At 47.3% G+C, this 25,461-nt stretch overlaps 1 protein-coding gene across 6 annotated transcripts in view; it reads left to right on the forward strand.

Moving 5' to 3' along the window:
- The window catches only part of MYLK (myosin light chain kinase), a 232,225-nt gene that overhangs the window by 200,071 nt on the left and 6,693 nt on the right, over window positions 1–25,461 (forward strand). For all 6 annotated transcript variants that reach the window (XM_054700503.1, XM_037525428.2, XM_037525426.2 and 3 more), the window contains 7 exons: window positions 3,763–3,798; window positions 3,896–3,989; window positions 5,204–5,407; window positions 11,223–11,440; window positions 13,398–13,521; window positions 19,569–19,721; window positions 22,096–22,219. In XM_054700503.1, coding sequence (XP_054556478.1) covers window positions 3,763–3,798; window positions 3,896–3,989; window positions 5,204–5,407; window positions 11,223–11,440; window positions 13,398–13,521; window positions 19,569–19,721; window positions 22,096–22,219 — 953 coding nt within the window. The remainder of the gene's footprint in view (window positions 1–3,762; window positions 3,799–3,895; window positions 3,990–5,203; window positions 5,408–11,222; window positions 11,441–13,397; window positions 13,522–19,568; window positions 19,722–22,095; window positions 22,220–25,461) is intronic.

Here is a 25,461-nt window from a genome sequence, read left to right on the forward strand (position 1 = left end):
TCCCTCCCATCCCAGCCAGGCCTTGAACTCCATTCCCACCTAGTCCTGCTCTAACTCTTAATCTCTATATCCTGGTTCCTGATTTTAATTTGTTCTACTCTATATAGTTTCTAACAAACTGCTGTGATGGAGGCTTCGTGCAGAATTAGGAATTCCTTGCAATTACAAAGCAGTTAGAGACAGAAACTAAAGGGTCCAAGATTAGCAGTTCACCCTGTGCTGGGCTGCCTGCAGGGTCTCTGAGGCCCTATCTGGGGCTGGGGTGCCCTCTAGTGCTCACTGAATGCACAGCAGCCCTCGGTCCATGGTCTGACTAGACATGAGCTATGTCAGGGCCCAAGGGGTCCTCTCCCAGCGCCATTCTAGAGGCGAGACTCGTGTTTGCAGAAACATCAGAACCATCTTCCAAATGGTTCTTCCACTTAGCTCTTGGATTGCATAGCTCTCTGAATAGAAGATTTTTTAAATGCTTCTTTGAAATCCCCCCCTACTGCCATTTAGTGCCTTCTTTAGTGATCACCAGTTTTATCACTTTCACTGTTCTGCGTGACGAGCTGTGGCCTTCCCTCATGCCATTCCTGCTACTCCCCTAGTGGTCATTCCCCTCTCCAAAACACAATGCAGGCAGGACGAGAAGGAAAAGGAAGAAGGCCAACATATCAGCCTGGAACCTTGGTCCAAGTTTCACACACAGGAAGGGTTGCATGTAACAGAGAGTTAAAAAGAGGATCACGAATTCCCTAAGTGATCTGGATTCACAACCGTAGGATCACAAACGAATTCTGCATTTTAACTAAGAAGCGAGGCAGGAGGAGAGAGGTGGGGTGGTGTCTGTGAGGAAGGCAAGGGCACTGGGCCAGTTCTGGAATTGCATGCCCTCTTCAGTGCTAACTAACTGAAAATGGCCCTGCTGCCGGGTCGTTGGGAAGCCCCTCGTGGGCTCACAGGCTGCTACTGCTCTAAGATGCAGCCCAAGAACGTCAGCCTTCCCTTTTTTCTCTCCCCTGCTGTTCTGAACATTGACTTCTTGTCCGCCGTACCAGGAAAACATGGCATGGGAACAAGAAGATAAGGGACGCCTCAGTGGGTCAGACCATTGTCTCGGACGGGGGCACCTGGGTCAGGGGCATGGGGCCTCCTTGCCAGCAATTATCATCATTATAAAAATAATAACAATAATTTTGTCTCTAACACCCAGTCCTGTGACTGGCATCCGTAGGTCCTCAATTAATGATTGGTGAATTGACTTGAATCTCTTGCTTCCCTTAAATGTTTGCTGAATTAACTTAAACGTCTCTTGGGTCTATATACTGTTCCTGTGGTACGCCTTAATATGTGAGTTCTCTATGCCCACAGTCTTCCTCCTTTGTGAGGTATCATACTAAATCGTTCTCTCAAGCGGTGGCATGCATTAGTTCATGAAATCCACAACCCTCAGGCCAGGCGACTATGATTTTTTCAGTCATGGCTGCTTTAGACTTGTTTCCCAACTGGAGAGGCCGATTTTTTTCTGTTCATCTTCACATGGCAACCCCCTCTTTTGATGACCCTCCTGCCCCCTCCAGCACCATCACGGCTCTGACTGCCAGGGCCTCCCAGAGCAGGTGACCCCATTGTCTGCCAAAGACAGAGCAGTGATGCCGTTGGTGGCTGGTGCACATCTCCCAGATGATGACCAGAGCGGGAGGTTGAGCAACTTGCTTGGCTTTTAACTTATTCCCCCAGGGCTCATCACCCCAAATGCTGAGTAAGTTCTGCCTGACACGTGACCCCACGCCTGCCCTCCAGCTACAGTGCCGCAGGCACATGCTGCCTCTGCAGCTCTCACGCACCCCTCTTAGCTCTAAGATAGACGACTTGGAATGTCTGGGTTAGGTTTGCATCCAAGCAATATCTGTGCAACGCCACCACTCGTCTATGAGTACCCATTTACTGCATCCTTTTGTATTTTCCGATGCAGTTTCCTTTCACTGACAAAATGTTCCTCTCATATCAGTTATGTTTAGTTTCTAAAACTAAACTTAGTCAACAGCGTTTTGAAAACTCTAAACAAATCATAGCCTCTTACTCCCAGTCACATGCTTTACCTCCCTTAAAATTGTTATTCAGCAAGAGGTGCTGATTTTGTATGGGAACCATGTTACTTTTTCTCAGATTACTTATGTTTCAGTCATTCATTCCCCTAAGCTAGACTCACTGTATACAAGCTGTCCCTTCTCCCTGACCCACACCTTCTTCACAAACATTCAGCTTGCAAAGCGCTGCAAAGCTCAGCACTCACACTCTATCCCTCTGCCCTTTCTGCTCTTCCTCCTAGGAGATTCCCCCTTCCTTCCTCAGCCTGCTCTGCTGAGAGCATCAGTAAATCACACTCCCTTCTCTCTCTCTCTGTCTCTCTCTCTTTCTCACACACACACACATACACATACACATATGCACACACGCGTGCGCGCGCACGCGCTTTTAAAATTCTTTTCTCCTCTGATTTCTCTCATCATTGTTCTATCTTTTCAGAAGCCTTCCCTTCATTCCATTTGTCTTCAAGCTCATGCAATTCACAAAGCACCACCTCTAGAGCTATCCCCAAAGCCCAGAAATCACTTCCTTTCACATATGAGTAAACTGAGGCCCATAAAGGGAAAGGCACTTAGCCAAGGTCAAGAAGTCATCAGCCCTGTGCGGAGAAACCTATGCTAGAGCAAAGGAAAGCCTGGAGTTCTGAAGTGGCTGTGTCCTGGGGACACCTGCCTGTTCCCTCACGCCCCCACTCACTCCTGACTCATCTGCGTGAGGAGCCAGCGCAGCCTGAGTATGTCCCTCCTCGCAGTACCACAGAGACACCTGTTGTGTGACGTTTCCCACCCCATCATTGTGGTCCATCATTTCCTTGAGGACACAGCTCAAGGCCTGCTTAGTTTGAGGATGACCACTCTGACTGTATGGTTGCCCCATTCTGCATCACCTCCATTCCGTATTCAGTCTGTACAGTGACCTCACGCATTAATCACATGACTGCTGGAATGGATATTTCACCTAGAGTTGACCCTTGGGCAACATGAGCTTGAACTTCCAGGGTTACATGCAGACTTTTTTCTCTCCGTGGCTTCTATATTATATTCATGAATTCAACGAGCCATGGCTGTCGGTCAATTGAATTCTCAGATGTAGAATCTATGGGTCCAGCAGGCCAATTGCAAGTTACAGGTGGATCTTTGACTGTATTACAGGCCAGTGCCCCTAATAACCCCTGCCTTGTTCAAGGATCAGCTGTACATGTTTTTGCTTCTGAGAGAACTTGCCTCTGTGTATTTTGTTTTGTATTCCCCCCAAAACTAACAAGATACTTGGTACACTACTGGAATTCCATTTTGAAAAATTTATACGTGAATAAATGGACTATACCTAGAAGCAATGACAAGTTGCTGACTTTCAAGCCAGAGCAGAGAGTGAGTCATTACAGTTGTCTGTAACTTCTGGGAGTCAGTCTGGGAGAGAAGTGGGGAAGGGTGTGTCTAGGGAACCATGGAGTAGAGAGGACGCAATGGAGGTGGCAGCTGGTGGAGCTGAGAAGCCAGTGCCCATCAGTGTACACACAGGCCTGCTGTGGCACAGATGGACCAACCTCACTGCGGTGCCCAGATCTCTGGGCCCTGTGGTCTCGTGCCTGGGAAGGCTGAGGCCTGGCAAAGCCCCCACATGTTGTGCTCTCAGTGGGCTGTTAGTGCTAATCTCATCTTCTCTGTCCCTGTTTGTCTCCTCCAGAGCTAAAGGATGAAGTGGAGGAAGTGTCAGATGATGGTGAGTGTTAGCAAGCTGTCCTGGGGGGTCTCAAAGGCTGGAGGGGGGTGACCGAGGAGTCTGATGACTCACAGTCACCCCAACTCCCATCCTGCAGATGAGAAAGAACCTGAGGTTGATTACCGGACGGTGACAGTCAACACCGAACAAAAGGTGTCAGACTTCTATGACATCGAGGAGCGACTAGGATCGTAAGTAGACTGGATTGCACCCTCCAGTCCCCCAGGGTAAGGGAGGCGCAGATCCCACAGCATTTTCCTGTCTTTTCCCAGGTTCTGACATTTACTCAGACTGTTTCCTACAGAATCAGGAGGGACTGACCTCAGCACCCCACAAAAGAATTCCCCACCCATGCTCACTTAGCAACTGCTCACGCCAACTGACCCAATTCTGGGACAGCCTTGAGGGAGACCTTCCCTCTCTGTGCCTTATTCTCCCCACATGACCAAACCAAGCTCCTGGTCTGGGTCAGAGTGACTTTAGGCTCCCTGCCATTTGGTCCACAGAGGCAGGGTCCCGTCAGTGTACACCTTCTGCTGTGCTAGCGCCAGTGTGTCAGCCGCCCTTTGGCACCTCAGCACTCACTGTGAACTCTTTGGCTCCTCCTGGGGTGTGAAGGATGCAGTGGGTTCAGACCCCAGCCCTGAGCCCATGTCACAGACAAGCTCTCTGCTTCCACTAACTTTCTCCCTTGAGTAGTATAGCAGATGGGAGAAAAAGGCACAGGCCTCAGCATTCATGCCCAGTGGGTTCCTGGGAACTAAAGGAATAATGCCAACCTCATAACAACTCTGTGAACAGAGCCTGCTCTTCGGTGAGCCTTGTGTCAGAGGGACAAAGCTCTCCTCAACCCATAGCGGGACGTTGAGTCCTTCCTGAGCTGACCCTGAAGGTCAGCGCTGGGCAGTGGAGGGGAAGGAAGACAACCACTCATTATCTGTCTTAGCTTCCAGGAGGACTTCTTCAACTGAACTTCATGGGTCCTTCTGTGAGGAAGGAGAGAGAAGCCAGTCAGCCAGGATTGGGGCATCAGCCCAGGGAGATGAGGGTCTGGAGAAACAGTAAGACCAGACAGTGCTGGGGGACGCAGGCAGACACAGGCTGGAGTTGACAAGTGATGGAAAAAGTATTTGTCAGTATCAGAAATGTGCTTCATTCATCTAGAGCACAGCACAGATTTTATCAGTGCAGGTCCAGAGCAATGATATTCTAAGTTTTATTGCATATGGTCTCTGCAACTACTATTCTGCTATTGAAACACAAAAGCAGTCCTAAACAATCCGAAAACAAATGACTATGTCTATGTGCCAATAAAACTTTATTATCACAAGAGGCCATTTGCTAATCCTAATTTAGTGAAAAATTCGGGCTAAATTTGCCTTTCTCCTCTCCCTTTCATTTGCAGTGGGAAATTTGGACAGGTCTTTCGACTTGTAGAAAAGAAAACTAGAAAAATCTGGGCAGGGAAATTCTTCAAGGCATATTCAGCAAAAGAGAAAGAAGCTATCCGAGATGAGATCAGCATCATGAACTGCCTCCACCACCCCAAGCTGGTCCAGTGTGTGGATGCCTTCGAAGAAAAGGCCAACATCGTCATGGTCCTGGAGATGTGAGTGGCCCGCTGCTGAGCAGCCAAGCTCGGTGGGCCTGGTAGCCCACATGCCTCTCCCTCACTATCCCTCCCTGCCCCCTCCATCCTGAGATGGAGAGCCCTACAGACGCAGCATGGTCTACACGACCCCTGGCAGCCCCTGTGGCCTGGGGCTGACCACGCAGAGCAGCCAGCACATCTATGCATAGCATGGTCCACTTACCACTGGGATGGCTGTAACAAACTAGCAGAATTTTGGGGATCCTTGCCCTCTTTTCACCCTCACCCATGAAAAGGTCAAGGTTATTTCTAGTCTCCTTGGTTTCATTTAGGGGCACTCTGAAATGGCTTTGGAGCAGAAGGGGGAAGACCAAGAAATTTTCCAATAGCCTGAGAAAAAGAAGGGGCCCAGGGGGCTGGGAACTGGGAAGGCAGAAGTGTGCCCTTTGGTATCCACCTGAGCTCCCAACACACTTCTCTGTGCTCTTGACTTCTCATTCACCAAAACCAAAGAGGAGCAATTTCTGTGCTGGGTTGTACAAAGGCAGGGGGCTGGATCAAATGACCTCTGGGCAAGGCTTTCCTAGAATGCATTGTTTCCTCTAGTCCCAACCGCCCCACCACCCCTTGCACCTCTGAGCAGCTAAAACACACCCACACTGGTATGTGTGCACACACACATGCACACATACAAGTATATACAGAAACATACATGTTTGCTTTGCTAAGACTGCATCCTCTTCAATGTCCATATTTTTAAAGTTTCTTTCATTTTTAAGTCTGAACTTTTTGAATATATGATAAAAATCACATCAAAAAATATAAGAAAGTACACCATGTGGGGGTCCCATCCCAACCCTGCCCCCCATCTACCCTATCTCTACCCTCCTTCCCCCACATGTAAGTAACTTGTTTCTTGTTTTGTCTGTATCCTTACAAAGTTTCTTTATGGAATAAATAACATATATAGCCCACAGTAGCCCTGTGGACTGCAACTTTTCACATTTATTCTAGAACAAGTTGCTTGGTCCGGGCCATGTGGGCATGTGAGGACATGTGAGAAATGTTTTATCCTTAGATGCTGTTAAACCTTGAGGAAGTTTACGATACATGATGTGTGTGTGTCATTTTCCACCCTTTAACAATAAGGTAACTTTTTTTTTAATTGTATTATTTTTATTGAGCTGACAGTTTACAGCACTGCCAGTGATTTTAGGAGATAGGTCCACACCTCTTCTGATGGATGTAAGCACACCACCCCCCCCGCTCCAAAGCCCCCAGAGTCCTCCACTACAGTCCGGTAGGCCTCCTTCCTGCTTCAGAAGGAACTTGTACTCATTATTCTATACTTCGCTTTTTTCTTTCACTTGGAGATAGTCCCTTGTCAGCAGCTGGTGAGTATCCTCATTCTCCAGGCTCTACGGGGCTTCATCTCTCGCCAGTTCCACAGTTGAGAGAAGTAGTCTTCTTCTGCTGAGTCACGTGGTTTCCAAACTTCTGCTTTTACAATCACTGTTTACAACCTTGTATGTACATCATCTTTTCACTCATGCCTGTATACATCTGTCACATGAACCCCCAGAAGCATGGGAGTGCTGGATGAAAGGGTATGTGCATTTAAAATTTTTAGAGATAGTATGAAATCGACGTGGGTGCCCTAGAATTGCTCGCCCTGGGCCTAGGACTCTCAATTCTTTGGAGAGGACTCTAAGAACACCTTGGCATGCTTTCCCAAGAAAGGTGGGACCAGGCTTGAAGTAGGAATGGGGAATTAACCTTTTCTCTCCTTTCACCCTGCGGATGTTTCAGGGTGCTTTCTTCTCACTGCTATTTCTGAAGGAATAGCAGAGCTGAGATTTGGGTTTGATGAGCCTCCCTTGAATCTTCTTTCTGCCCTTATCTGGCAGGCAACCTTGAATAAGTTATTCAACTGTGCCAATCCAGAGTTTTATTATCTATGAAAAGAGGATACGAACCTCCTCGTGAATGCTGTGGGGCTTAACTAGAGCACAGTGCTCTATAATTGGGGCTATTCTTAGTAATAAGATGCATTGAATTTTTCTGTACCCTGCTCTTTTTTCCACTTAGAATTATTTTGTGAGCATTTTAACACCCATTTATGTGTTAGAGAACAAATCCTACTGTTCAGGTTTGGTGTTCTAAGTTAAGTTCTATTCCTGCTGAGCTCTGCTTTTGTGATTGTCAAGTCCTTCCAGTGAGAAGAGGTATTTGGATTAGACTCTCCTGTTAGTGGAACTCTCCAAGAGTCACAGAAAATCTTCATTCAAATCTGGGAATATATTTTCAGCTCCAGATTCAAACTTAGCTCCCCACTTTCAGAAAAGGTCTAGGCCATGCCTGTGGCTTCACTCACCGTGTCCTCACAATGGCCCTGTGGGCTGCAACTTTTCACACTTATTCTAGAACAAGTTCCTTGGTCCAGGCAGTGTGGGCATGTGAGGACATGTGAAGAAATGTATTATCTTGAGATGTTAAACCTTGAGCAAGTTCGTGAGAAGATACAGGGAGGGGGAAGGAGGCAGCCAAGCCTGGGTAAGGCCGGCAGCAGCACCAGTGGGCAGAATACCATACTTAGCTTGGAATTGGGAGTTGGCAAGCTGGATGGAAAATGTTGGGAGGAAACTTAAGGCTTCAGCTGGTCTGGCTTTCATCCCTCCACCCCCCCCCACACCTCCCCCATGGACAGGAGCAAGTCTTACTCAGGCAGATGCCCGAGGATTCGCCTGCACTCGGGCTAAGGACCATGCAACTTGACAGGAGCCCAGGCAGAGAAGAGGAAGCAGATTCATACTCAGGCTGTACTTCCCTTCCAGATGAAAGGAGTCTATCTCTGAGAGGGGTGAGGTTCGGCAGTACAGTTTGCTTTTTTGTTCATTGGATGGAAAAACTGAGTAGTACCTGGTAATAGAGAAAAATGAAAATGAAATCCTAGTTTCCAACTTTCAGTTCAGTTGCCTCAGACATAGTAAGATCAGAATGAACAAACCAGCCTTTCTGACCTCTGATGATGGGACAAGTGTCCACCACCATGGCGGTGTTGCTCTGAGACCTGGGTCCAGGCTCCTGGCCTGGAGTCTGGGCTTATCTTCTTGGGAGTGTTTGGGACATTCCAAGTGGTACTTGGACCTGAGCACTGAAACACATGTGCAGGTAACTCAGAGTCTCACGACCCACCTCACCTTGTGCTGCCACTGGCAACAATGGTCAAAGAACTTGCAACTAATCATATGACAAGGAGTGCAGGTGTATTGGGTACCCATGAGGTCTACAGTTTCAGTGATAAATTTGATCCCTTGGGATAAGCTAATCTTGGTGGTAGGTATTAACTTATTCACTCATTTACTCACTGACAATTTATCAAGCACACGTTTCCTCTGGCCCAATCTTGGCCCTTGACATTATCCTACCTTTCCATCAAACCAATACTTTGTACTCATAGTCTTGAGCATTTTGAGAAAAACCTATGGAACCATTAATCCTGTTTGTGTGACTCCTTCCATCCTAGAAAATAACCACAGAAACAGTTTTCTAAATATATTAAGTCTATTTGAATGGGTTTGAATCTATATTGAATAAGTCACTAGAAATGCAGCCGTAATTACCTCCATGACTCACATTTCTACCTTTCATTGCCTCAGACATTCCAAGGGCAAATAAAGGTTACTTGCTCTTCCAGAATATTTATGTTTAAAAGCAAATGTCTCGGGGCACCTCGTCAGTTGCCAGGTATAAATAGGGTCTAGAGATCAGCCAGACCTCTTTCAGACACATTCACAAACAAGTTGAAGACAAGGCAAACTTGGTACAAAAAAAATGCAGAGACAAGACTATGGAAACCCAGTGAGGGAAAGATCATTTCACATGGGGAAATCCAGAGTGATTTCTCAAAGAACGAGAATTTCAGGTGCCGTCCCAAGGGTGGTGATTGAGTAAGTCAGAATTTCTCAAATATGTCTGATGATAAGAATGACTTGGGGGTTTCTTACTAAAAAATGTTTCCTCAGATCTCCCCCATGATTTCCTAAATAAACCCTTCAGGGGAGAAGCTCAGGAGTCTATACATTCAACAAGAGCCCCAACTGATTCTTTTTGTTCAAAACGGTTGACCATTCCTCTGAATAATACAAACCAATGTTATCACAATAAAAATTAGCACAGTAAAACAAACAAGCCGATAACAAACACTGAGCGCCTACTATGTGCCAGGCACTCTTCTCAGCACTCTACTAGTCTCCATAGCAACCCTGTGAGGTGGTGTTGGCTTTATGGACATGTTACAGATGAGGAAATTGAAGGATGGAGATGTTAAGAATTACCTGAGACCTGAGAACAGTGATTATAGAGTTTGATTTGGAGCCTTGGTGGAGAGGGCTTGAGGACAGAGGCGCCACCTGCTGGCCATCTGGCAGCCTCCTCGGGTTGTTTCTGAAGCGTCACTTCCATCGCCCCCTAGCGGCCACTGACATAGACTGACCTTGCTCAGGTCAACCTTTCCAGAAGTGAAAGCATTAGCCAAATGTGGAGCTAGACAGAGACTGGTGTGCTGGGCCCCACAGCGCACCCCTTATTGTCTCTTGTCATTGGGTCAGTGACAAGACCCACTTAGCCTGCCAGCCATAGTCGAACATTATTAATATGTGCTGAGCAGCCTACTGGGTACCAGGTGTGATTCTTTACAGAAGCTTCTTTATTCCTAGCTCTATGAGGTAGGGGCAGATATAAGGAAACTGGGACTCAGAGAGGTTAACTTGTCTAGCTCACACAGTTTGTTGAGCTCAGCTCTTTTCCTTCATCATGATGACTCCCCTTAGAAGAGGACTGGCCCAGTATGAAGGCCACCCAGCCTTATGCAGCTGGCAGACCTGCAGGCCATTGTAGAAAAGAGTTCACTCACATCTGGATGTTACATAGGTTACCAAAGAGATGCTTTAAACTTTCTGAGTGGAGAGCAAGGAAGGTGGGTTTGAGGGCTGGGACAGGGGAGCAGAGAAGACCCATGTGACTCAGACAGCAAGTCTTTGTGTTTGCACTAAAGGGCAATATGCCAGCTGGCTGAAGTTCCTGGGGCAGTCCTTAGCAGGAGATGCCTGCTGTGGGCCCCAGAAACACTGTGGCCAGGATCCAGAGTCTGTTAGGAAGGATGTGCTACACTTCTAGCCTGGGCAAGGAAGCAAGAGAGACAAGTTAGTTATGGCTGGAAGGAGTAAACTGATACTATAGGTCTAGCCAGAATAAATAAATCTATCACTAGGGCAAGTGTGATGGGTTACAGCCAATGAATTTTAGAAATTTTGCTGACACTCATTATTGAGGATTTTTTTCTTGTGCCTGCCTCTGCCAAACAAGTGCCTATGGTACTATGAATGATTTAAGCTTCGGTTTCCTAAAAGACATGTGCATGTAGAGTGCAGGAAGAATCTCCCTTACACACATATGGCCATTTGGGGAAAGGAGACTGCCCAGCAGTTACCCTTTTGCTAAGGAGATCAAGTCTGGATCTCTCAGTCCATGACAGCTTCTGCAACTGCCCAGCCTGAGTGCTCCCCCTAAATATCTCAACAACTTTTGGTGTCTGCCGGGCAGGGTTCTCCAAGCAGGAAAACAGCAGGCCTAGGCCCCTCTCACTCAGAAGACTGGGACCAGTGTAACAGGGTAGTGCCCTGGGACTCAGGAAGCTACAAAAAGTGTCCAGCACCCCCAGACCCTGGACTTTCCTGACAGTCTCCCCCGTCTCCCCAGCCTGCCTTGAGCAGCCTCCCTGCCAACTGGGCGGTGGAATCCTGTGGTCTGATGGCCCCCTCTGTCCCCGCAGCGTGTCGGGGGGCGAGCTGTTCGAGCGCATCATCGACGAGGACTTCGAGCTGACGGAGCGTGAGTGCATCAAGTACATGAAGCAGATCTCGGAGGGCGTGGAGTACATCCACAAGCAGGGCATTGTCCACCTGGACCTCAAGCCTGAGAACATCATGTGCGTCAATAAGACAGGGACCAGGATCAAGCTCATCGACTTTGGTCTGGCCAGAAGGCTCGGTAAGGCCAACTACCTCTCCTGATGTCAGTGTGGGGGGTTCATGCTGTTTTTAGTCCACACTCGATATTAGAAGGCATGTGTTGAAGTTAATGTCAGAAACCACGGAGACGACTCAGGCTCAAGTTCTGACCAGGTCAGTGCGTGATGAGCTATAAGCCCCAAGTTCCTTCCTTACCTGTAAAGTGGGGTCACAGTCGTACTTACTCTGTAGCTGTTAAGGGAATCAATGAGTTAATAGTTAATAGAGAGGTCAGAAGAGTGCCTTGCACACAGTGAGCACTAGTGCCTTGCACACAGTGAGCACACAGTGAGCACTAGATAGGCATTTGCTCTTCATTTTTTTTATTATCACCATCTTCTCTGATACCTTTAGCAGCAGAATTGTTTTGGTGCTGGTGGCTCCCCACCTGTGCATTGTACTGTAGTGTCCAGAGCATGTTCATGGCTTTCTTCCATTTGATTCTCAGAGCAGCCTTATGGGGTCAGTGGGGAAGATTGAACCCAATTTACAGATTCAAGAAACCAAGGTTCGCAGTAGCTTTACCCACCAGGTACCACCATGAACCAGGGAGATGCTGGGCCTGGAGTGAAGATCCCAGAGAGAGTCCAGGGTTCTCTAAAGCTCTCTGTCCCTGGTGGGAGCCATGGGTGGGGCAAGACAGCGAGGCCTTTGTTCCAGCCCTGAAGTCACTTTGGTGGGTGACTGTCTGCCTCGCACACACCTATGTCCCATGGGCCTGCATACTCTTAGATGTCTCTGTAATTGAGGAAACAAGTTCATCCTCTCTACCTCCTGGCCACCTCCCTAGGGCTAAGGCGAGCCTGCCTGAGGGGAACTGGTGCTACCAGGTAAATCTTCCAGGATACCCAGCCATAAAGAAGAAGGTGAGGACTTGAGGTCCTCATGACTGTGACCTGCCTGGCGGTCAGAACTCCATGCTGGTGGATGTGCCTGCTCTGCTTTCTCCTGCTGAAGGCCCAGTGTGGGGGGCTGGGGTCCATTACATGCCTTTGGGCAAGAACCACCTATAATTTAAGCGAAAAGGGAGCTAAGGGCCCAGGAGCTGGCAGTGTCAGAGTCTCAGGCACACACCAGGCAGCGTCCCTGGTGAGGAGATATTGTGGGGACAGTGATATCCACACAGGCCCAGACCTGGGAAGGTTTAACATTTAGCAGGAAGGGTTCTGGTTGGATCAGAGCAGGTCCTGAGGGCTGTGAACTGCTTCAGTTTAGAATACTTGCTGTGAGCTGTGTACTTCCAAAGGCCAGATGTGGCCCACAGGCCAAAGGTTTGCCTCCCCCACTGCCAAAGAGACTCTGGGAGCTGGTGCCTTTTTTCGTGCATCCTACCAGGCATCTGGCCCTTCAAGGCTTAAAGGCACCACCTTAAGGTTAAGATTTTTCCTGACTATCTTGACAGTTTCTTGGGGGAGAGATGTGTGGAATTTGGGGAGAGGACCATGTAGGTTTAGGTCCTGGACCCCACTTGGTGAGCAAATTACTTCCTTTTCCTGGGCCTCCTCTCCCTCAGAAGGGGGTCATACCTCCCTCTTTGGGTTATTGCAAGTGTTAAGTAGGAAAGTCCTGATAGAGCAGGTAGCGGGGGTGCACAGGACAGAGTGGACATCATCAAGCACAAGTCACATCCCTGCCCAAGGGAGGGTGGGAGAGACTGGCATGGGAAATGACCACTTGGGGTACCGGCTTTAATGCCTTCCCCCCTCCCATCCCACTCAGGACTTTTAAGATAAGGGTGCAGTTTGCAGGTTTCACTGGTGGGGCCCGTACTTGCTTCACGAGGAGGTGGGTGTCTCTGCCTCCTCGGAGGACAGAGCATCCAAGGCTCGGTCCTTGTCTGTGTCCCACCCAGATTGGGCACAGTGCACAGATTGAGGGAGCCACTTGCCTGGCTCATGGAGGTTCTGGTGGCTGATCCCTCTCCCTTCTGATTACAGAGAATGCAGGGTCTCTAAAGGTTCTCTTTGGCACCCCGGAATTTGTTGCACCTGAAGTGATCAACTATGAGCCCATCAGCTATGCCACCGACATGTGGAGCATCGGGGTCATCTGCTACATCCTGTGAGTCTCAGGGTACACGGGGGGCAGTGGAAGAAAGGCCCAAGGAGGGTCCCCAAGCTGTCCTCCTTTTGAAGGGACCAGGATAAGTTGTGATGGGGAGCCCGGGGTGCAGGGGAGACACCAGGTCTTGAGAAGCAGTGTTTGGTCAGCTTGCTCTGTTCAGATCCAGCTGTGTGTGGCCTGGCTTGATCCCTGGGTCCTTCTGCAGCCTCCAGGGAGGCTTGCCTCTCTGTTTTCAGCTGGTTTTCTCACTGCCACACGGCCATGATTTTCACGTCAGCTCCTGATGATCCTCAGGACGAACTTGAGAGTAGGGTGTACAGGGCCTTCTTTTTCATCTGATGTCAAGGGCACAGGCCCAGAACGTCCTGGCTGCCTACTTCCCACAGTCCAAGAGGGAGGGCAACCAGCCTTCCCAATTCACCCAGGACAGACAGGACTTTCGGTGCTGGAATGAGGACAGTCCTGAGCAGACTAGGGCCATGGTTCTCTCTATGGGCCAGAGGCTGCGCTGTGACTTATATGCTCAGTACATTTTCACAGTCAACATACCCTATCACAGGTGAAACGTAACCTATATCCATGAGAAAATGGCACTCTGCTAAGGACCCCACAGCCCTCCTCGTGCCCCTCCTATCTGCTGTCCCCCCCAGAAGTAATCATTATGCTTTTGTCTAATGTCATGCATTAGTTTTTCCTATTTTTAAACTTTGTATAAATGAAATGATACAGAAGAAAGTAACTGGCTTCTTTTGTTCAACATTGTTCATGTGACTCATTTAAATTATTTTGAGTAGTTGTAGATTGTTGACTCTCAGTGCTGTATAGTATTTCCCTGTGTCAACATCAATTTATTCAACCATTCTATGTTGATGGACTTTTGAGTAGATTCCAGTTTAGGGTATTACAAATATTTTGATACATGTGTTTTATGGATATATTTATACATTTCTGTTGCATATATAATACAGAGTTAGAATTACCAACTCATAAGAGCATTTTATTTTAAAATGAAAATTGTTTTAACTGGAGAAATGTAGTCATTTGGATAATGTGGTAGGTTGTTTATTAGATTACTTTTAAAGCTAAAACCAAGAAATAGGGAGGAGCTTTTTGAAATAATTTCAATGACTAGGGCAGCAGCCTGAAGGTGTTTGGGCAGGGGGATGCCCCGAGTTAGGAGGTCACATGGCAGGGAGGCAGGAGACCAGTGGGCATGATGGATAAGGGTCAGCCCTGCGCAGCCTCCCCAGTGTCCTGGTTCCTAGACCCACCACTGTGGGCTGCTTTGCCCTCTGGGAGTTTTCCAGATTGTTTCTCATTGCGGGGATGAGAAACATCCCAGCTAGTGCTTGTGGTGCCAAAAGCGAAAAATTAGAGCCAGCCAGATTGCTTCCTTTCCAGCGGCTATGTCAGTTCTGGAGCTGCTGCCGGAAGCCCCAGAAGTAGCTTCCCTAGCCACCGCCCTTAGGGAAGCTGTTTGGGGCTGATGGTTGTCAGCCTGGGGCCATTGAAAAAAGGAGCATTCAGAGAGTTGGGGCAGGTGATCACTCATTGATTATTCAACATATGTTCCTGGAACGCCACCAGAGTGAGAAGCTCTGTCCCTGTAGGTGGGACAGGGCAGTCTGCCTCCTTTTCTGACACCTGCTTCCCCCTTTTACCTCCCCCCCCCCTATTTCCTGAGGACTTGGTGTTCCCTGACTTCCTTTGGGGACTCCAAACCCTTCTTTGTGCCCTGCCCTCAACTCTACTTCCCCTCTTTCTTTTCTCTTTCCCCCTTCCCCATCCACAGTAAACAGCAATTACTGTTCAGCCTTTCTGACTGGGCCCAGTGCCATAGATTTCCCATTTGGTTCAGGTGTTGAGCCCCTATCATGGTCCAGAGTGCTGGGTTAGTCCCCATCCTGAGTCTAACTTCTGGGGACAGTAGAGAAGGACCTTCTCGTACCTAGTTTGCATGCAGGGCTCTTCAGATCAGTAGCCCCCCCAAGGGCTGCCCTGCCAGCTCCACCCCTGAACACAAGCGTTATCACCTGATCCAGCTCCAGCGCCTCACCCCACACCAGGCCAGCCACCACCCGCAGGTTTTGCTTTCCAGGGACTTGGGCTGTGGTTAGCATGATGAAGCCCCAGGACTCTGCTCCCTGGATCACTGCACAAAATGACACCCAGTTTTTCCTGTCAGACCCTCACCCAACCCTGTCACATCTTCCCACCCTAGCATCAAATGAGTATCTGAGGCTAAAGGGATAAAATCCTAACCCATTCCTAAGCACCCAGTGGTTCTGCTCAGAGATATGTGGTCCCCTTAGCTCATTTTTCATGCAGCTGGGTCTTTGGCTGCTGACAAAACACTGTGAAACATTGTTTCCTGATATTCAAGCCCGAGCAGGCCATGCCTTTATATCCAATTTCCTGGGCGAGGTTTTGCAGTTAAAGATTACAAATTAAGAAATTATAATACCTTGCAGTCATTACATTTGTGACTCATCAGGACAAAGACTAGTATTTGACCATGGAAAATCAACAAGAACACTCTACACACCAAGTGTCAAGTGAAGAAAAAGTAAAGTATCTAGGAACTTGCCCACACCAATACAATTTTGCGAAAACCAGATAAATCCATTAGTTATGTTGGAGAGGGGGGAAAAGCCTTCCTCTACTCCCTTAAATTCAGTGAAATTGGGGGCCTGCAAATCAAGCTGACAAGAGACAGATTAACACTAGAAAAGAAAACAGATTCAATCATACGCCCATGTGTAGGAGTTCACAAAGAGAGATAGCATTCCGGGCTTATATGCTATTTTAGCAAAGAGCTATGAATTGTAGAGAAGGAACTAGATAAAGGAAAAAGGGGTTAGCACTTCTGGGGCGTAAATTATAAGAAGGTGGTTGGGAAGTATGTGATACAGAAGGGTGGTTTCATAGGCTTTGTTATGCAGATAAGAATCTTTCCTCTTCCTGGCTATGGAGAAGGGAACATTCTTTGTTGTTTTTTATTTTGTTTTAATTGAGGTAACATTGGCTCACAACACTGTATGTGATTATTCTGAAGCAAAGGATCACACCTCCTCAAATGCATGCCCCCACACCACACTCCCAACCAAGGCAGCATAATCTTCCACCTTAGTCCTGGTCCCCTTCTTTTTTTCCCCTTCCACCTCCCAGTCTGTAGCCTCAATTCCACAGTCAGATTTCATCCAGTATTTGTGTTGGAGAGGGAAACACTTTTACAAATGGAAATGTATGCCACCTTAACAAAGACAAATTTATGCCCTGCTTTTATACAGAAAGAGTTAGGACAGATCAATAATCACAGTCCTTGCTCAAAACAGTCTCAGCTCAAAACAGTCCTTGTACCAAAATGGCATAATTTGGAGTGGCATACTCTGATCCCATTCAATTCAAAACTAGAAAAAAGTAGGAAGAAAGGTGAGAGGTGAGTAGTTTAATGCTCAGGCTACTATCTCTGTTGATTGGATTGATTTTTTTTTTTATAAAAAGACAAATGATCCTTATATAAATTCTAGCAGTAAAGAATAAGCCCTCCCCTCCAAAAGATTTTACAAAATCCCACCACCCAGTAACAAAAATTACTAAAATCTGAACACTCTCTTTATCATCCTGCTCTGCAGACATTCCAAGTTTAATTTAGAGACACACTGGTTTACAGGGACTGTTGGGGGAGCTCCTGCAGGCAAGTTGCCAGCTGGGGCTCAGAGGGTATTTCAGATGGATGGGCTGCCAGGAAGGAGGAGAGCCAGAGGCCAGAGGCGAGGAGACTCTCCCCGACTGTGAACATTACAGAGATTAAGCCCTATCTTTGCAGGATTACAGTTCCTAATTAGGAAAGGAGGTTTACAGAGGGGACCTGACAGCATTCCACAGCAGGACTGTTTGCTTTTCCTGCAATCTTCTGCAGTTCTGGGGACTTTCTCCCTCTGTTTCAAATGGAAAATGAAAAGACAGAAGAAAGCAGGTAGCTGACAAGCAAAGTCAGGCTGCTTCTTCATAGACCACACAGGATTGTAGAGACAAGGAACGCAGGGAGGCCCCTAGGAATTCTAGCCCAGTACCTGTGGTTGATAAAAGGGGAGACAGACACCCAGAAAGGGGAAAGGAGTAGCATGTAATTGTGCAGGCTTCCTTCCCTCATTGTGATGTGGCTGAGAATGATTATCCCGTACTTTCTTAAAGTATAAATCAGTGGCTTGCTAGAAGATGCTCTAACGCCATCCACATTCTATTATTCAAAAATACAAATATGTTGATTAGGGAGCGGATTATGTTACATTGTAAACCTTCATCAAAATCATTCACTTTGCCAAAAATTCCCTTTCTTCTCTTTACAAAAGGTTATACCATGGCAAATTTTTCTCAAAATTTGTTTTATGAAACTTAGTTTTCAGGTACCTCCTAAGCTGAGGTGTCTTCAGTGCCAAATCAGCTCCAGAAGAGTTTGTGTTATTGCTGTTGACGATGGAGTCATAAGAATGTGGGGAAAGGAATGTCAGTGGAGCCTCAACTTGGGAGGTTGATGGGGTCAGGGAAGGACTGCCTACATAATTTTGGGGGCCCAAAACAAAAGAAAAAGGTAGGGTGACTTATTCAAACATCATTATGAATTTCCAGACAATGGCAGCAGAGCATTAAGCCATGAGTAGGCTCCTTCCAAGGGTGGGACTCGTGCTGTTGCCAGGCCTCTCACCCATGAGGTTGGCCCTAGGTCAGGGTGCTGGTGGGTGGCTGGCTGGTGTGAGGATGAGGTGTACAAAGGTCAGAGGTAAGGCCAGTGAAGCCAATCTGTCCTATTCTTCTTTGAGACACTTTACCATCCCAAATTTATTTGGCTTTAACTACTGGCAAATGCATTATTCTTAAGGTCAGAAATAGGTAAGGCTGTGGGATGATCCAGAAGAACCGTGTAGTATCTCTGGTCATGGGTCCCTCTTATTGTGGGCAGGTCCTAATTCTGGGGATGAACCCCACATCATCACCCAAATGTCATGTCAAGTAAGTTAAGATACAGGCTCTCGGGCCCAACCCCTGGGTGTAAATCTCTGACTGTGGGTCCTTTGCAAGTTACTTAACCCCACTCTGTCTTTCAGTTTCCTTATCTGTTCAACAAGATAATGAGTTCCCTGCATCACAGGGTAGTGTTAACATAATGGGTTCATCTAGTTTAAGCTCTTTCCCCGGTGTCTGACACAAAGTAAAGTTTGATAAATGTTTATTGTCATGATGATGATGTTGGGGAAGGAGGAGGAGTAGAAAGAGAAGGCCAAGCAGAAAAATCAGCGACCACTCCATATTTAAGCAGTAGGTTCTCCATTTTATAGACACAGAGATCAGGGAAGTTGTCCAACGTGACCCAGTGAGAGGACAGGTTGTGTGCTTTCCCCCACTGTGGCACCTCTTGGGAAGGCTTTCTGGTTTGGCCTAAATGCCTCAGATGCACTGAAGTCAAGTGTGTATGAGTTACCACCTTTCTGATGCAGAGTCTTCACACACAAACTTGCTGAGCTCCCGGAACTGGGCTTTCTTGTTGGTGCTAAGGGTAAAAGATGAAAAATGGAGAGTGCTGGGACTGATGGGTGCAGTGAAGAGTGTTGTACCCTACAACTGTCCATGGGATAGGAAATGACTCCTCTACCTGGGGACTTTGGAGAAAATTCTGGAGGGCAGAGGTCCAGCCTGGGCTTTGGAAAGAAACCACAGAGGGAGGGCCCCTGCTGTGTACCGTGTAGTAGTCCTAACCTAGTAAACTCCTTCTGCCTCAGCCTTACCTCAGGTGGCATCAAGAGGCAGGGAGAGACACCCCAAACATTCAATGAGTGACTGAAAGGAGGCCACAAAACCCCTAGGGAACCATTCCCTCTCTTCTTTCTGAGTAGGAAGAGAAGCAGGTGCTGGGGAGTTTGGTGGTGTGGGACCTTGCCAGCCCTCAACTTTGACTCAGTTAGCACTCCCTTGAGGGGGCATCCCACCCTGCCCTCCTGCCAACCTCCCTCATTCACCCTGCTCTCCTACTCTTATCTCCTCAGAGTCAGTGGACTTTCCCCTTTCATGGGTGACAACGATAACGAAACCTTAGCCAACGTTACCTCAGCGACCTGGGATTTTGACGACGAGGCATTTGATGAAATCTCCGATGATGCCAAGGATTTCATCAGCAGTTTACTGAAGAAAGATATGAAGTAATGAAATTTCAGTCTTTTCCATTTCCCCACTCCCTGGACTGGTGTCCAGAGACAGGGTTTCCTCTGCCTGCCACAGCTCCCTCACCTGAGGAGGGGAGGGTGGGTGTTGTGAGTAGGGGAGAGGTCTTCCAGGGCCCCTGCTCTCTCGTGCCAGATGCTCTGCTCATCTCTAGAAGCACAGAAACCTCTCTTGAGAAGCAACGCCTGATGGAGTGTTATAGGGAATGAGGCAGCCCTGAGTAATGTTTTCTTTTCTGTGTACAATGTGACCTGTAGAAACCCAGCTAAAGGCTCAGTGCCTCTTTTGGAATTTCAGGGAAAGTATACCATTTGTGGATCCTGACCATATCCCCAGACTACTCTGCCTTGATGTTGTTGTTGTTTCATATATCTAAATTAATTAAGAACTGCCTGCCTGGATGTGGCGGACGCCTTCTACTACGGCCAAAGTTAGGCTGAGATCCTGGCTGACTGGACTCCTGCCTCTGCCTGCTTTGTCTCTGTCCTCCCAACAGTACAGACTGAGAGGTTCCCCACCTCCACCTTCTGGGGCTGCTTATAGTGAAAAAATACTTAAAACAGTCATGGACAGAGGAAGGCCTGTGTGTTCAGGTGTGTGGACAGCCTGGTCAGGCACATACTAAGTATTTCAGTGACAGAAGGATGGAGCTTGGAATTGTAGTGGAGATGAAGGCGAGAAAGTGAGGTTGAAGACACCTTGAATGTGACTAGACAGAGTTTGCTGCTGAGGACTTTCCTGGTAAGGGGAACCAGCTAAATAAAAGCAGAAAGGTGAGGGCCTTGTGTGTAGGGAGAGATGCCTGCTCAGGGTAGGGGTAGGGAAAATGTCAGGTGAGAGCAGTTGGCTCATCAGGGACCTGTAAACAAGTGGTCAGAGGAGGCAGGGTCCAGCTCCACAGGCCTGGAGGAGTTGCATGTGGCAATAAGAAGTCAGAAGCTTTGCCCAAGGAGGGTGGTGTTGAAATTGGGGGTGAGCCAGAGGGTAAGAAGGTGAGGGTCAGGCCAGAGGCTCTGCAATGGCCAGAGAACTTCACAGCCTAGGTTCTGCTTGTCTGCCTGGGTCCCAGGGCTCCCTGAGGCTGCAGGTCACCTGGTTTCCCTCTGGGAAAGGAGAGCCAAGTTGCCAAAGGAGCAATGTTAAAGGGCTTCTCAGATGGTTCTGCCTGGTTTTCTGCTTACCTAACCACCTCTTGGCCCTTGTAAGCCATCTCAGGGCCACGGTCCTCCAAAGGCTGCATTCCATACTCCTTGCTGGTGAGGTCTTTTAGAATCTTGCTGTCCCAGTCTTTGTATCAATAGGGAGGACCCAAGGAGTATCTAGATTCCCTAACAATTTGAAGAATCCTTGTATCCAAGGTGCCTCAGGAAGATGCATACCCCTTTTCTAATAATTCTTTTCCAGGAATGTCTTTTATCAACCACACTTCACTCACCAAAGATTTGGTAAATGAGGAATTGTGTGTACACTCTAATTTTCATCTAACCTTAAACTAGCTCAATAATGTGCTATGTTGGCCCCTCTACTCTCATAAAATGGTCTGATTCCAAGTATATCAAGACTCTAGATTCCCATAAACTCTTAAACTCAGCATCTCTTCAACTAGAAATCTCTATCTATCAGCACTTTCTTAAGTGTTTTTCTATTATAAAAATAGATGTACACATATGTGAATATGAAAATACAAAAACATTTAAATAATCCACAATCCCCTTATCTAAAGATCACCATATTTTGCTATACTCACTACTCTCTAGTCAATTTTCTGTTTGTATTTGGTTCTTTGGACTTTATTAGCCCTGTTACAATTAAGGGCAATGGCCCTGCAGTATTTCTAGTTTCCCAGAGCTTTCAAAAAGATTAATGAGTTTCGGTGCATTTCTAAGGTTGTCATAATTCATAGGTTGTATGAGGGACATAATTCATAGGTTGTATGGGAGACATAATTCCTTGAGTTATAAGATGAGAGTTCAGAAATTTGACCCACCATCCCCCCGTCCCCCTCCCTACCAGACAAGGAGGTGGAAGAATTAGTTCTCCACAGCCCCCATGTGACCCTGGAATGTCCAGATTTGTCTGCTCCTAGCACTTACCCTACCTAGCCCCCAAGGGACTCTAGTTACTTTCTCAGTGGCAAGGCCTTCTTAACACTGTTAAGCTGGGTGCGGTGAGGTAACTCAGACCAGGAGAGGAAGAAGATCAAGAGCACAGTGATCCCAAACACAGTGGAAGGACTGGGGAGCGGGGAGTCCTGGGTGAGGCCAGGGACAGGTGACCTCCCACTTCTGATCTGACCAGCAGTTTCTGAGGTCCCCTCCTGCTCAGAAATCCTCTGATCTCTGCCTCCATCAGAAACCGCCTGAACTGTACCCAGTGCCTTCAGCATCCGTGGCTGATGAAAGACACCAAGAACATGGAGGCCAAAAAGCTCTCCAAGGACCGGATGAAGAAGTACATGGCAAGAAGGAAATGGCAGGTAATAAGGGATCACTTTGGACTGGGCCCCTCACATTTGGTGTATTCAAGCCAACCGCATTACAACTTGTCCTCAACTCCAGAAAAGTTTCAGTTTGTTTTTGAAATAATCCTGGGCTAAGATTGATACTTCACATCTTGCAGCTACTTGGCAACCTTGGAGAATACAATCCCTTTAAAGATAGCCTGATGGTCTTACATTTCTTTAGAATGAAGAAGGAGGGCGCTTGATCTAAAGAGAGAGACACCATCACCACCCTCAAGATAGATTGTATGTTACCAGCTACATGTCCTTGGGCAAGTGACTTGACCTGACTCTGCCTTTTGTTCTCACCTATAAAATGATAATGGTGTCAACATCACAACATTGTTGTGGGAATCATGAAGCAATCTTCATCTAGCCTTTAGCACACTGCCTGTTCACATAGTGAATTCTTCAAAAATGATGCAAGTAGCTAGAACATATGGAGGGCTGGCATAAACATTCAAAGAACTTTCTATGCATTCCTCTTGCGTCACAGGAGATGAATACTATTACCATCCCCACTTTTCAGACAAACTAAGGCAAAGAACGTTTAGGAGAATCATCCAGGATCACTTAGTAAGTAGGAAGGCCAGGATCCAACCCCACAGACTGTATCCTAAGCACACAGCTTTAATGAGACACAAAATTGTCTCTGAGTATTAGCAGGTGGATAAAATAACCATCCAAAACCACAGAGAAACTGTCATTATCTATTTGTATTACCACTGTTAGTATTATAAAATTCCTGAGCTACTGGAGGGTGTGTGGTTTCTTTACTCCAGGAATGTATAATGTAAAAGGGAACTAAGCAGATAGACAAAAAAGGACATACTGTACATCAAGAATTATAAACAATCAGTATATCTCTTCATACCCATATATGTGAGTGTGGACAGGAGAACAGGCTTTACTCCAGAGTTGATGTGGTTGTGAGGAAATGCCCTGGGGCGGGCGTTTGAATTGGTCACGGAACATGGGCTGGAACACAGAGAAGAGCAATAATAGCCCAGACAGAGGAAATGGCACGGATCTGGGACCTGTGCCGCTGGTTTGGCCTTCCTGACAGTACCAGGATCTTTCGTGTGGGTGGTCAGGGAACTGGGGGGCACTCAGGGATGGCCCTTAAGGCAGAGAAAAGGGAAATTGCCTATTTAGGGGCAAATGGACACATAATTTGTTACACAGGATCAGCAAATGCAGTTCCCTGGAAAAATGCAACTTCATACAAAGGTTGAGAGGAGAAAGTGCTAGAAGGACTGCAGGGGTGTGGTTTGTTAAAGAACTGCTGTCCCATACCCACTTAAACCAGAGCTCTTCACAGTGCGAATCAGTTTTTGGTCATCACTCCACCCACCACCACCCCCTCCCTGACACACACACACACACACACACACACACACACACACACAGAAAAGTTTAGGTGGATCTCCTGGGCTCCCTCTAGTGCCAGGTGAGTTGAAACACCTCCCCTGCTTACTCTGTGGGACCAGGATCCAGGAGTGTCGGCTTTCTTTATCATCCTTTGGCGAATCAAATAGCAGTATGCCTGGATCAGATGGGGCTGCTGGGGTGGGAATGGGCTGTCCTTGAAGCTGCATCCCACTGGATTTGCTTGGATGAGACTGGAGAAAGGGGCAGCCTTATCAGGCTTTCTGGGGGAGAGCAGACACATCTGCTGGTGAACAAAACCAGGATGATGTCTAGCTCCCGGAGATAAGCAGAGAAGAGATACAGAATGGGAGAAGTAAATGGGATTTTTCAGTCAGATGGGCCAGGAACCATAATATATGCTGATATTTTAATCAGTTAATTTTTTTTCTTGTTGCATACAGTGTTATCAGCCATAGAATTTTCTATAAGTGAGGGGGGAAGAGAAGGGCAGAATTCAGAGAAGCAACTTAATTGAAATATTTTAATACTTGTGGCAGCATTTGGAAATGTTTTTTCCACAAAAACAGTGGTTAAGTTTCATAAAGTTACACATAAAAGCAGTCCACAAAATCCCATTCAACACATAATATCTCTGAAGCATAATTCCGCTGGGGATAATTCCACTGCATCTGACCATCTTCTGCCATATTGCTCCGCAGGAAAGTGTTTTCCACATGTTCTGCTCCAGGTGCCAAGACCTCCGGCTCCCCTGGAACAGAGAGTTCCCTCTGGAGGCAGCTGAGGTTCTGTGTGGTCGGGCAGGGTGGAGTGCAGTGGAGCAGAGTGGGGTGGACTGCAGTGGAGGGAAGGGGCAGGCAGGAACGCAGAACTCTCTACGGCTGCACTGGAAGAGGTTCTTGTTATCATTTTACTGTCGTTTTCATGAAAGGCTCGGGGAAGAAAGTAACATGAGAATGTTTCCTAGAAACAAGGTAATGTATAGAGACTGATCATACTATTAATCTTAGGATGAAGTTATATATATATCATGCATATCAAAAAGATTTTCAAAGGACATGCTGGTGAGTCTCAGCATCGGGGCTGGGCATGCGAGCTGGATAACAGCAGCTCTGCATGGACAACTAGGAGCAGACGACTAGGACTAGAGGTCTGTGGGCAGCCAACTTCACCTCCCAGACACCATCCATTGGACCCGAGGACTATAGGAAAGAATGCTTATGACCCAGGATAGCACAGAGTACTCTTGGCCGTCACATTTGGATAATATGCCCTTGTCGAGGTATACTGTAGTGTTTTAGGACTACAGGGCCCATGATGGGTGGCTGGCTGGCTCTAGAGAATCAACTGGCCTCAGTTGCAAGGGATCCTCTCAGCTTTAGCATTGAGAGACCCTCATCCTGGGAAACCTCAGTCCTGGGCAAACCAGGCTGGCTGGCCATCATCCCTGGCTGGCCCAGAGGAAGGTGCCTGTCCTGAATCAGAGAGCCTGGTGCGGGCCCTGCCCTCCTGGAACGCAAGAACCCGCCATGGCAGTGCTCTCAAGCAAGTAAAAGCTTGTTCAAAACAAGGATGCAACTTAAAAAATTGACGTTTGCTGTCATGACGGTCCAACATTTTTAAAGGTCTTGACCAGTAAAGCAGCCACTAATGTTCCCCTCAAAAGCATGAAACCAGAAGCCTAGGACATACAGGTATATTCCTCTCCCAGTTCTGACAAATAACTTCCCTAGCAATTTTTTTATTCAGAAATCAGTTTGCAAAGATTGAATTCTGATGTAGATTATATTTTAAGTTTGTCCTTGTTAACCACTTCTTACATTTCTCCT

This window comes from Talpa occidentalis, unplaced genomic scaffold (assembly GCF_014898055.3).
Source record: "Talpa occidentalis isolate TD23 unplaced genomic scaffold, MPIMG_talOcc4v2.1 talOcc4.4, whole genome shotgun sequence".
Lineage (NCBI taxonomy): Eukaryota > Metazoa > Chordata > Mammalia > Eulipotyphla > Talpidae > Talpa > Talpa occidentalis.